The sequence below is a fragment of the Jaminaea rosea genome, assembly GCF_003144245.1.
Source record: "Jaminaea rosea strain MCA 5214 unplaced genomic scaffold BDZ90scaffold_1, whole genome shotgun sequence".
NCBI lineage: Eukaryota > Fungi > Basidiomycota > Exobasidiomycetes > Microstromatales > Jaminaea > Jaminaea rosea.
Window position 1 is genome coordinate 1 of NW_020289975.1, and position 11,885 is coordinate 11,885.

The 11,885-nt window shown below is 61.3% G+C and overlaps 5 protein-coding genes across 5 annotated transcripts; 3 read left to right on the top strand and 2 right to left on the bottom strand.

Moving 5' to 3' along the window:
• Positions 1-14: 14 nt before the first annotated feature.
• BDZ90DRAFT_272580 (hypothetical protein) lies at positions 15-3,569 on the bottom strand (the record flags this gene model as incomplete). Its single annotated transcript, XM_025508772.1, has 6 exons — positions 3,384-3,569; positions 3,021-3,304; positions 2,795-2,930; positions 2,587-2,688; positions 1,589-2,305; positions 15-1,477 (listed from the first exon to the last, which is right to left on the bottom strand). Coding segments are annotated over exons 2-6 (2,511 nt in total), but the record flags the coding sequence as incomplete, so codon positions are not given.
• Positions 3,570-5,237: 1,668 nt separating this feature from the next.
• On the top strand, positions 5,238-6,154 carry BDZ90DRAFT_224917 (hypothetical protein; the record flags this gene model as incomplete). The annotated part of the gene is made up of 2 exons (XM_025504640.1): positions 5,238-5,694; positions 5,754-6,154. 2 exons carry the CDS (start codon positions 5,238-5,240, stop codon positions 6,152-6,154), a joined length of 858 nt encoding a protein of 285 aa, XP_025364493.1.
• Positions 6,155-6,670: 516 nt separating this feature from the next.
• BDZ90DRAFT_276400 (hypothetical protein) lies at positions 6,671-7,404 on the top strand (the record flags this gene model as incomplete). The annotated part of the gene is made up of 3 exons (XM_025508925.1): positions 6,671-6,981; positions 7,053-7,121; positions 7,189-7,404. The coding sequence occupies exons 1-3, from the start codon at positions 6,964-6,966 to the stop codon at positions 7,402-7,404; spliced, it is 303 nt and encodes a 100-aa protein (XP_025364494.1). The 5' UTR covers positions 6,671-6,963.
• Positions 7,405-7,499: 95 nt separating this feature from the next.
• On the bottom strand, positions 7,500-10,838 carry BDZ90DRAFT_228935 (Pkinase-domain-containing protein). Its single transcript, XM_025504853.1, has 3 exons — positions 10,165-10,838; positions 9,952-10,068; positions 7,500-9,873 (listed from the first exon to the last, which is right to left on the bottom strand). Exons 1-3 carry the CDS (start codon positions 10,618-10,620, stop codon positions 7,720-7,722), a joined length of 2,727 nt encoding a protein of 908 aa, XP_025364495.1. The 5' UTR covers positions 10,621-10,838; the 3' UTR covers positions 7,500-7,719.
• Positions 10,839-11,105: 267 nt separating this feature from the next.
• Positions 11,106-11,840, top strand: BDZ90DRAFT_276402 (ribosomal protein L11; the record flags this gene model as incomplete). Its single annotated transcript, XM_025508926.1, has 4 exons — positions 11,106-11,215; positions 11,292-11,310; positions 11,416-11,496; positions 11,595-11,840. 4 exons carry the CDS (start codon positions 11,106-11,108, stop codon positions 11,838-11,840), a joined length of 456 nt encoding a protein of 151 aa, XP_025364496.1.
• Positions 11,841-11,885: the final 45 nt, after the last annotated feature.

Sequence of the window (11,885 nt, forward strand, 5' to 3'; positions counted from 1 at the left end):
CAAAACCCTCGGACCCGTCCTGCTAGCCTTTGCCTTGGCCGAAACTGGGGCTGAAAAACCCCCCTGGCCGCTCGTCTTGGGCGCGATCGAGCTTGTGCGTGCCTGTGCCTTTGCTTGTGCCGACGACGACTCGCTGTCGCTCAAAGCGATGACTCCCTCGGGGTCTTTCCATCCCTTGCGCAGCAGGCAATGGCAGGCCTGCTCCATGTCTGGATCGCCCGCCTGAACACGCGTCTCGAAGGAGTGCATCTCATGGATGCCGCGGTGCTCCTCAGATGCGCAAAATTTGTGACCCAGCTTGTCCCAGTGCCTGCTCCGGGGTGATGCCAGTGCGCCGGGATCCTCCTCATCGCACTCAAAAGCGTCGTAGTGCTCTGCGCTTGGCTCGTCGTCGTAAAGCAGGCCGACGAGAGGAAAGAGCTGGCCGTCGCGAAGGCTGGTCGGCAGGTACGAGCAAGATCCGCGTGGTCCCTTGTTCCTGTCCAGGCAGGACACTATGCAGCTGTAGCGCTCGGCTACGACGGGCTGCATAGCCCCGGAGAACCAAAACGAGGAAATGAGCGCGGCGTCAGGAGCGTGGTTGTGGGGGACCGTAGGGCGCGTCCGCATGTCGCTCCAGGCTTTGTCGTCGTAAAGGGGGAACAGAGCGCGGTTGGCGGGAACGGAGATGAAATCGCTGAGCTCTTTGCAGAGCTTCTGCACGCTGCTGGGCGTGCGCTTCCTTCCAAGTCCGTAGAAGACGGCGTGGTACCCGCAGAAGCCGTTGCGGTCGATCTTGACAATGCTCTTGTAATGACGAGCATTGTAGAGGCTGGGCGGCTCTTCCAGATCGATGCTGACAAGGGGCTGAGGGCGGTATGCCTGGGCGTCGTCGTCGTCGCCGTCGTCGTGGTCGTTCTTGCTCCTCTTACCCTTCTTCTTTCCGCTGTGCGCGCTTCCGATCCTGTACCTCGCGCTGCTTAAAGGACCCTCCTCCTTCTTTAGCGCCACGCCGCTCGACGACTCTCCCTCCTTGCTGCTCGCTGTGCCGCTCTTGGTGCTCTGCGCGGGTTCCTCAACGCTGTCCTTGGTAAGGTCGACTGGCGGCTCTGGGTCGACCCATCCCTGCCGCGCCAGGCAGTGGCACCCGTCTGGGCCCAGGCAAGCGTCTCCAGGCTGCATCCTCGTCTCGAACGAGCAGGCGACGTGAAGATCGCCGTGCTCCTCCGAGTCGCAGGAGACCTTGCCCATCTTGTCCCAGTGTATGCCGCGAGGAGGCGCGAGAGGCTCGACGAGGTCGACGGCGTCGTAGTGCTCGGCGCCCTCTGTGTCGTCGTAGAGCAGTCCCATTGCTGGGTAGATCTGCTCGAAGCGGACAGGGAGGGCGGAGGAGGAGGACTTGGGACCCTTGTTGAGGTCCAGGCAGGATACGACGCAGCTGTAGCGCTCTGCGACGACAGGCTGCATAGCGCCGGAGAACCAGTAGGCGGAGGCGAGCCTGCTGTCGGCCAAGTGGTCGCGCGCACCTCGGAGGCGAGTCTCCATGTCCGACTATGCCTTCTGGTCGTAGAGAGGGAAGAGGGCGCGGTTCTTCTTGTCGGCGACGAACTTGAGCAACTCCTCGCACAGCACCTTGAGCTCCTTGGCGTTCCTCGCGCGGCCCAGCCCGTAGAGCACGGCGTTGTAACCGCAGAAGCCATTACGGCCGATCTTGATGATCTTGCTGTAATGGCGCGGGTTGTAAGTGCCAGGCGCCTCATCCACGCTGATGCTCATGAGCGGCTTAAAGCCGAGGGTGTCGTTGTGCTCGTCGCCGTGATCGTCGTTGCGCTTGTCGTCGTCGCGCGAGCTGCCGCCGTCGATCTTCCTCCTCTTTGGCGAGGCGTCCTCCTCGGCCCCTCTTTGTTGCTGCTGCTGCTGCTGCTGCTGCTGCGTTGCCTTGTGTGAGGGCCCGCTGCTGGCAGACTGAGCACGGGCGCTGCTGGCGGGCTGCTGCTGAGCCACTGAGGCAGCAGCAGCGACGTCTTGATGCGGCTGGTAAAGCATCCAGAGGGTGGGGACGAGCTGGCGGATGAGATAGCCGCCTTGAGGGAGCAGTGGCCCGGACTCGACTCTGACCGACTGAACCGCTGCGGGGAGAGGCGCCACATCTGCCTGCCCGCGAGGGAAGCAGCCGTAAGTGGTGAAGTCGCAATATGGCCTCAGCGGCCAACTCGTGCGATGAAAGATGAGGTCCTCGTTGGTGAAGTACACGGTGCTGCCCGTGGCAACGGCGCGTACGACGATGTCGGGGTAGGGAGCGTCGCTCATTCTGGCGGCGTTGTCGCTTGTATGTCGTTCATGAGGTCGAGGGGATGACGAGGAAGAAGAGAAGGCGAGCATCGTCTAGAATGGCGGCTCATTGAGCCTCGACTTGATGGACGCGGGCCGAACCGAAGGGCAAGGAAGTGATGCTGAGAGCTGCAACCCGCATGCCAATCGCGCCGAGTGACGGCTGATCCAAATGATGCTACGGCTCGACGTCGGAGGCGGGTGAGGATGGCTTTGCATGGACTGGCGCTGGAGTATCCGGAGCAGGTCTGTGGGGGCAAGACGTCGCCTCCGCACCTCTGCTGCTTCCGCGGACTTGGAGACGTCGGGTGGGCCGGTGAGGGCTGAGGCGGCAGCGCGCTGGGTGCAACCGACGTAACGTAGCGTATGGACGACCATCTGCAGCGGCTAATGAGCATGGTGCACCAGGGTTGGCTCTTGACGCTACTTTGCGGCCGAGGGACGTGAAGGCTCATCGCCTTGTAGGAGAGAACACCGGGCTTACAGTCCTCTGGCGCGGCCGCGCTGACTAGACGGCTGCTGGCGCAGGAGGTAGGCACCACGCGGACGAGAGACTCCAGGCGCAATCTTGACATACTGCAGCGACGAGGGCAGCTCCGTAGAGGGTGACGTCGGTGATGCTAAAGCAGCCGTACGCTGTGCTTGAGTTGCTCTGAGCGTAGAGGAATGAGTGTCCAACGGAGCGGATGAGGGGCCATCCAAAGGCGTACGAAAGATGATGTCCAGCGTAGATGCAAAGCACATGTCCGCGCTCGTGCAAATGGGGTTGAGAGCCATCTTTCGGGAGCCGGCTGTGATGCTCATGTTGCTGCTGGCCGAGGGCTGGCTGATTGCAAGCAACAATTGAAGGTAGACTGAGTCGACAGTGATACCTTGAGGCGTGGAAGTTGGTGCAAAAGTGAGGATGAGGGTGAAGCGGGCGGCGAGCTGGGGGATCTGGGTGTGCGCTGCGCAAAGGCCTAGTGCTGGACAGCAACCGAGTGCGGCGATCTCTCTAATATGAGCAAAAGGAGGGTATGCGCAGTCAGCATCGTAGCATCCGCCATTGTCATGCGCGCTGGGTAGCAACCCACCGTTGAGGCTTTACTCAGCTTCTCCGATCCTTCCCCCAGGCTCAGCCGTATCTCTTGATGAGGACGTGGACAATGTCTCCTTTAGCTTTTATCCTTTTGTTTCATACCTTTGAATCGACGTGCTTTCACCGGACCACAACGATGGTGCATTTGCGAAGGCAGGACGGCGGTGATGTTGTGTGTGTGTGTGTGTGTGTGGAGCAGAGGCAAGATGTTACGTCGACTCCGCGTCGACCCAAAAACAGCCACGTCGACTTGAGATTGGATGGCCTCGCACAGCCTATCGGCAATTAAGTGGCGGGGCGGGGCCACAGGCCAGGCACAGCGGCTCAGCGGTCGGCCCGCTCTGTGTGTGGGCGCCTGTGGCTTGGCCCTGCGTCTTTCGCCCCGCATCTCGCCGCCGCATCGCTGCCCCGCCCCGCTCGCCATGGCCCAGAAAATCGCTGGCTCGACTTCGACGCCGCCTCGAGCTCCGGCTATTCTATTTTGGACGCCTGCTCACTCACACACAACGAGGCAGGCCACGCTCAATTCATGCTGAGCTCTGCTCTCTGACTCATCTCTGTCACATCTCTGCCAGCGCAACGTTGTTGATCCCCGTCTCTCCATCTTTTCCATCACTTCAATTCATCCTCTTCGCCACGACAGTTCGTATCACAACCTATTCGCCCTGACTCAGGCATGAGTGCAAAGCGAGTCGCTCGCACGTTGCTCGAACCCATCAGGCAGCGTACGAGTGGATGGGACGATTGGGACTCGATGCGCCTACTCGAGGCTTCACCGCACGTCTAGGCGCATCGAGCCCAATTTACCGTCTTGTTCAGCACACCCCTTCGTGAGGGCCCTTTCGCTCCTCCCTCATCATCGCGTCCTTCCCATCCGGTCTATCTCGCCGCAAGTGCTGTGACTGAGGTCAATACGCTTTCCTCCAGGCACCCCTTCGTCCAGCAAGACAACCACGACGATGCTGCCCACGCGCACTGACTACTTCGCTCCATCCCTCACGAAGAGTCAAGAGCGCGCACAGTCATCTACGACCCGTAGCAGCAGCAGCGGCAACGACGAAGATGACAACGAAAGCGCGACGTCATGACCAGCCTGTCACGCCTGTACCTCCTCACTCAAGCTTTCAAAGGCATTCCACCTGAATCCTCACACACTCCTCCGCTTCCCCACCAGACTCGCCGCGTTGCTCTCCCTCAACGCACCCACTCTTGCTACCCCGCTCGGCTCCTCGAACAAGCAACATGACAAGACACAGCAAGCTGCTCGTGCGACAACGTGGATGACTACCGGTTGCCAGCAGCCAAGCACGTGCGCCTCGCCAACAACGACCAAGGTCTGCAGTCGAAGCATCAGTACGGTGCGCCCATCAGCTGCCTCAGAGTCTCCATCAAGCACTACCTCTCTGCACCGTTCCGACCGCTTCTTCGCCTTCACCGCTCCTGCGCCCCTTACCACCGACGCCATCCTATCTCATCGCCCCCGCCGATCCACCGTGCTGGGGCAAGTGGCAGAAAGTCGAAGGAGACACACACTCGAATCATAGAGACCAGACAATGTCCAGAAGGCGCGCGCCGGCAAGACACCGTAGCCTAGCCAAGTCTCGCCTCAAAATTCTCGGAGACAGAGACTCTAACTTCTTGCAGCGCTCTGACGTCAAGACCGCGTTGCATCGCCAAGCATATCTTGAGGAGGCACTGCACCGTAGTATCGTAGTATCTTTGCAGGCGTCGAGTTCTCCCTCCTCAAGCTTTGCTGCGCCAATGTCATCACAAGGAGGCTGATCGTGAAGCAGTCACAATCCAGTGCTGTCCGACACCTTGCTTTCTCGCAGCACATCTCGGCTCGCCCATGGCTCCCGCCTTACAAGCAGTCACGCCGCACAGCTCGACCTTGGCTACCGCCCTGCCAGCAAAGACCCCACACAGCTCGCCCGCCCTGCCAGCAAAGACACCGCACAGCTCGCCGGACGAAGAGATGCCAGCCAGCCCGTTAATCTTTGGCGGCAACGACAAGGGCGACAACGACGACGACGACGACGGCGTGTGGGTGGACGAAGAGGACTTCTTCGACAATCTCGACACGTCTCGCCTCAACGCCGACACCATCGCCGTCTTACAAGACAAGCCCTGGCGCAGCGAGGTGGTCCCTGAGAGCGTTCAACTGGACGCCTACATGTCGCTCTTGGCTCCCGAGAGTATGAAGGTGGCACTACGGTGGGCCAATCGGAACCACTCTTCCGAGGCTTGCGTCGACCCTCGCCGCTACAACTTTGTCTTGCACAGATTGTGTCGCTCGCCGTCGTGCGGTCATCTTCCCACGTCCGCTCTGATTCGGACAACACGGGCCTCCCTTGGAGTCTGGCAGGGGTCAAAAAGGCAGAGGCGCAGGCCAGCGCTCAAGCTCACGTCAATTCCGGTCGCTTTGTCCTCCCCTTGGCAAGGCCCTTCGTCCCGCCCTCTGTGCCAACGAACCGGACGGAGCAGGAGATCCAGGACCTATATTGGCTCGAGCGCACCTTTGAGGTGTTTATCGTGGTCATTTGCGGGGTCCGACTGGCAGCCATGCTTCTCTTCGCCCAGTTCCACGGCAGGCAGGCTGTCCTTACGGACCCTTACCCACGTGGAGCGCCTGGGTTCGAGAGGAACGACGAGCAGGCGACGGCTGGCGAGGCAGGGGAGGGAGGGGAGGCGGGCTCGGTGAGCTCGGGGGCTGGGAGGAGGGAGAGGCAGAGGTCGAAGAGCCTCACGGGAGGGGCGCATGACTGAAACGCGGGATACAATGTATCTCCCTCACTTAGCGCAACGAGATAGTGCAGCGAAACGCATCAATGCAGACAATAGCAAGCGTGCATTCCATCTTCTCCCACCTTATCGTCATCGGCCGCCGTCCAAAGCGCTCATCGTATCATTTTCCTCGAACTTGACAGCCATCACCGGCTCTGTCGTAGTCGCTGTCCCGTCCCGTTGCCGCCCTCCTCTTGCCCTTAGCCTCAATCTCGCATGCGCCATCCAGCGGATGTCGCCAAAACAAGCAGCGTACGCTGGTCGGGACTTCCCCCTCTCCCTTTCTCGCACGAATGTCCCCTCTACTTACTCGACGACTCGGGGCTGTGCGTCCGGCCCGCCCCCACGGCTGAGCCAGCAAAGCCGAGTAAATCAAACCGGCGGCTCTTGCCCTCTTTCAGCGCCCTGCACGGGCCTCTCCTCCACCTCGCACCTAGCCGCCCCGCCTGCACTCGCGCCGACGCCCGCCGGTCTGGCCCACCGCCGCCGCTGCGATGCCGTCGGTCGGTCGATTCGGAAGAAAACACACAAAGCAACACGGCAACGGCAGCGCAACACGGGGTTGTTCGTTCACCCTGCGCCCACGAGCAGTCTCGATGCGCCGCCCCTCGCCGAATGCGCATTGCCCTCTCGCTGGCGATCGAGAGCGAGAGGGCGGTGCGAGTGGAGTGGAGTGGACAAAGGCGTTGAGATCGATGTGCTGTATATAGAAGAGGGCAGCTCGTCCTTCCTTTTCCCTTTTCCACCACTACCACGAACACCACCCTTTCCACACTCACGCACATAACAACATGGGATTCTTCAGCTCCGTGAGTGCGCGCGTCTTCTCACCTCTGTCACGCCAGCTGACCCTCCTCTCCACCCTCGCGCGCACACTCAGGACGCCCACGCCGATGTCTACCAGGATCGTCACGAGGGCAAATTCTCTCACGAGCTCATCGCCGGTGCCGTGAGTCCCACTCTCCTCACTCTCGCCGCTTTTTCTGACCATCTCCGCACCTCTCTCGCGCACTCAGGCCTCCTTTGAAGCAATGAAGGCCTACGAGGACCACGAGCGTCGCGAAGGCAAGCCTGCGAACCACGCCATGGCCAAGGAGCTCCTCGCTGCCTTTGTTGGCGGGGAGGTGGACAAGCTCTTTGAGACAAAGGGGCTAGACTATCTTGATCGGGAGAAGGCGAAGCGCCATGCGATTGAGAGCGCACATGAGGAGTACGATAATCGCTACCAGTAGGCGCGCGGCGCGGCGCGACCCCCCACCCCCGCCTCTGTCCTTTACTCTTGACACGAAATGTGAATACTCTCACTATGCGGCGCGTCGTTGGCCCGCACCTTGATCGTCAAATGTATGCAATTGAATGAGATGAGCATGAGCGCAGTTCGCCGCGAGACCGAATGAATGTCGAGCCAAAGAAAAGAAGACGGAGGACAAGGGATGAGATGCTAGAGAAAGTGCCGTATGCGTGCGTGCGTGCGTGCGTGCGTGCGTGCGTGCGTGCGTGTCGTGAGTGAAGAGCGGGGGAATGGTGCGAAGAAGGGAGAGTGCGACTCATCTTCTCGTGGTCGCGGTCGTCGTCGCGGTCGGCGTCGCAGTCGCCGTCGCGCCCGCAACGGTGCTACTCAACACGCCCAGGACGACCTTCAACTTCTTCATGACCCCCCTCACCATCCTCCTCTCACTAGGGCTCGTACCCCTCCCCTTCCACCCTTGCTCCCTCTCCCTCCCCGCCCTCTCCGGATGCGCGATCCCCACCATCTCCCCAATCCAATAACTCTTCAACGCCTGCACGCCACCCGTGCTTTCCACGGGGGGCAAGACGCTCACCACCATCCCGTTCGCGTTGAGATGGATGAACACTTTCGTGTGGTCGTAAAAGTTGAATTGGACAAGCCCCGTGCTCAGACGGAATAGGATGGCAGCATGGCAGCGATACCACTTGTGGACGTGTGGGATCCCTTTGCTCGTGGCGAGGTCGCGATATGTGAGCGGCGAGTCGGCACCGTAGAGTCGATCCATGATCTCCTGCTCAAAGTAGCGGAGCACCTTGATCTTTGGGTGGAGCGCAGAGGGGAAGGGAAGGTCCACAGGACGATCCCGATCGCTCGCTGCATTGTACGCCGCGACATCGTAGTTCTCGCGCTTCACGTCCAGCTCGTTGTCGCCCACCTCGTTGGCGTTCGCGCGTCTCCGGCCCCCACTCGGCATGTACTCCGCATGGCTGCGAGCGCAATTGATGGCCATGCTCGTCGAGTCGCGGAAGTACACCCCCACGCTACCGTCGCTCAAGGCGTAGCCTAGCCCGTACTTTTCGCTGTGGTCCAGCCACGAGATGACAAAGACTTTGGGGTCGGGCGCGCTGCCCTCTTCTTGCTCGAGGCGCCGCCCTGCGTGGTCGAGGGGTGCGTAAGGTAGGCCAGCTTCCGAGGCGACGAGGGCTTCGCCGAGGTAGTGGACCATGGTGTCGAGGTCGGACGTCGTGCGCGGCGGGGGAGTGGCAGAGGGGTTTGGCGCCTCGTCTTCGCTGCCTGCGGTTGTGGGGCGCGACGAGCCCGCCGTCATGACGGTTGCGCCGGACATGCCTGCGACGAGGCGCGCCTTCTGGCCGAGCATGCGACGCTCCTCTGCTGCTTCGTATTCGGAGGTCGGGGCGAGCGCGACGTCGAGATTGCGGCGGACGGTACGCGGTGGTGGCATGGCGTCGAGGGGCGAAGCATTCTCTTTGTCGAGGGGCACGGCTGGCGCGGCGGCTTGCGTAACGCCTGGCGCGGCGGCCTTGGAGGCCCCACCCTTGATGCTCATCGCGGACAGCTGTCTCGCAAGCGCAGCCCCACTCCCCCCACCACTCGACCGCCCACCCGCGCCTCCCGCCTTGATGAGCGGCTGCCTGCTCGCCTTGAGCAGCGCCGAGATGGGGCTCGCAGGCTGAATGGCCCGCTTGAATGCTGCGTCGATCTTCTCTCTCTCCTCCTCGAGCAACTCCTGCTGCTTCAACTCCTCGCGAGGGTCCGCCTCCGCCTCTTCGTCCTCGTCGTCAAGCACGTCGTCCGCGTTGGGGATCCACGCACTCTTCTGCTTGACAAAGTCGAAATTGCGACGATTCTCCTCGGGCGTGGCGGGCAGGTTGAGCTTAGGAAGCGTCTTGGTCGCGTGCATGGGGATGAACGTCGGGATGGGGCCAGCGGTGAACCAAGGGTGGTTCATAATCTCGATGAGGCTGGGTCGATCTTGCGGTTTCGGGGCGAGAATACTCGTGATCAAGTCCTCCGCCTCTGGTCGCAACCCCGCTTCTACCGGGATCTCGTAATCGTTGTTCTTGATGCGCGCGTAGATCTTCTGAATGTCCGACGTCTGGAATGGGGGGCGACCGACGAGCATCGTGTAGAGGATGACGCCTACGCTCCAGATGTCCACCTCGAACGAGTGGCCCTCGCCTTCGTCGTAGAGGACCTCGGGCGCAATGTAGTTTGGCGTGCCGCAGACGGTCTTCTTTCTCTCGCCCACCTCTTTGAGGAGCGCGGCTAGGCCAAAGTCGCCAATCTTGACATTCATGCCCTCGTCGAGGAAGATGTTGCCGAGTTTCAGGTCGCGATGAATGATGTTGTGGGTGTGCATGCCTTGGCAACCGGCGAGGATCTGTACCATGAAGAAGCGCGACTCGGCGTCGGTGTAGCGGCCGCGCTTCTTGACCATGTCGTTCATTGACTGCCAGAGATAGCGCAGCGAGGGGGGCGGTCAGCTTGGGCCTCGACGGTACACCATCTCGCACTCGCGCCCACTCACGCCAGCCTTGCACAGCTCCAACTTGAAATACACATGCTCATCGTCCTCAATGGCGTCCTCAAAGGTCACGACGTTGGGGTGCTTGAACGACGAGTGGATCATAATCTCCGCGAGGATCTGTGCGGGCGAGGCAAGCGTAGCGCAGGTCAGCAAACATCCCACGCTCATCATGCCCACACGCCGCGCACACGCCGCGCACATGCCACGCCTCACCTTCTGTCTCGTCTTTCTACTCTGCAAATGCTTCTTCGCAATAACCTTGAAAGCGCGCATCTCCCCTCGCTCGCTGATCGCGTCGTACACCCTCGCAAACCCTCCCGAGCCAAGCAAGCGGCCGCGCGTCCATTGCACCCCTTCATTGTCGACGAGGCTGGCCGGCGGGTCAGGCAGATTCACGGGCTTCTCTTGCGCTGGCTTCTTGCTCTTGCGCTCCGCAGCGGGAGCCGCAGTGGCCGTCGCAACATTGGCCGTCGCCGTAGTCGTCGGAGCGACGGGAGACTCTTTGCGGCGGGTGGGCGATTTGGTCGCGGCACCGCCGGCGGTGTACGTTGTTGCTGACGAGGGGTCGCGACGGCGTGAGTCGAGGTTGGTTGTTGAGCCAGAGAGAGGGTTGAGTGGGCCACCTGCGTTTGCGCCGTGCCCGTGAGGGCGGGTGTAGGCTGTTGTCATGGCGATGATGAGGGGATGTCGTATGCGAGGGCGTGTTTACACCGAGACGCCGCGAGTCGCGCTTGGCGTGCTCAGCCAGGCAGGGGATGGAGCTGGAGGCGACTATATGCTGGTGGTGAGGGTGAGGGCGAGACGGAGTGCGAGGACTGTATGCAGATGCTCTCCTGCGCGCCGTGCTGATGATGATCAAGAGATGGTCGAGGTGAGAAAGGACGTTGACAAGCCAAGTTGCAGGGCGCCAAACTCCAACTCCAACACAAACACCAGCCTTGGCTCGTCCCGCCTCGCCCCGCCCCGCCCCGCCGCCTCCCTCTTGAATCGCCTTCCCGCGTCGACGTCGTTCCCGGCACGTGTGTGCGTGTGTGCCTCTCCGCCCGGCTCGCTCGCTCGCTCGCGTGGCGCGGCCATCCACTTCCACGACTCGACTTCAATCTGCAACAATTCTCGCTTTCCGCCTCGTCACCACCCCGTCCACGACGCCCACGATGTCAAAGAAAGGAGGAGCCGCAGCGGCTACTCAGCTCGTGAAGCTCCTAGTGCCAGCGGGAAAGGCGAGCGCACAACCTCCCGTGGGACCTGCATTGGGCAGCAAGGGGTGAGTCGCTGCGTACCTGAAGCGCAAGATGGTCGACGCTCATAATGCATGGCCTTTGCCTCGTTCTCCCGCACAGAGTCAAAGCAATGGATTTCGTGAGTACCGCCATCTCCTCACTCTCACCAGTACCTGAGTCAGTGGGCACGACGCTTAACCCACCTCACCCCGCCTCACGCCCCGCACATCCCGCGCGCACGCAGGCCAAGCTATTCAACGAACGCACAGCCCATCTAGAACCCGGTCTCCCTACACCGGCAGTAATCACCATTTCCCCCGATAGGGTGAGTCCTGCGCCTTCCCGCCTCGTCACTTCTTGCCAATCTTCCTCCTCACTCATCACCACGCCGCACGCCGCACGCCGCACGCCCCGCCCCGCCAGACCTTCACCTTCACCCTCCGCACCCCTCCCACCTCTCTCCTCCTCAAACGCGCAGCAGGCATCACGACGGGCTCCGGTCGAGCAGGAAGTACAGGTAGCGAAGGGGTCGCGGGGACGGTGAGCGTTAAACACATCTATGAGATCGCAAAGATCAAGATGGCAGATGTAAAGGGGGTAGGGGAGGAGAAGATGTGCAAGGTCGTTGCAGGTAGTGCGAGGAGTATGGGGATTAGAATCGTCAGGTGAGCGCGGGGCGCACGAGGGCTTGTATTATTACCCAACACACCACAA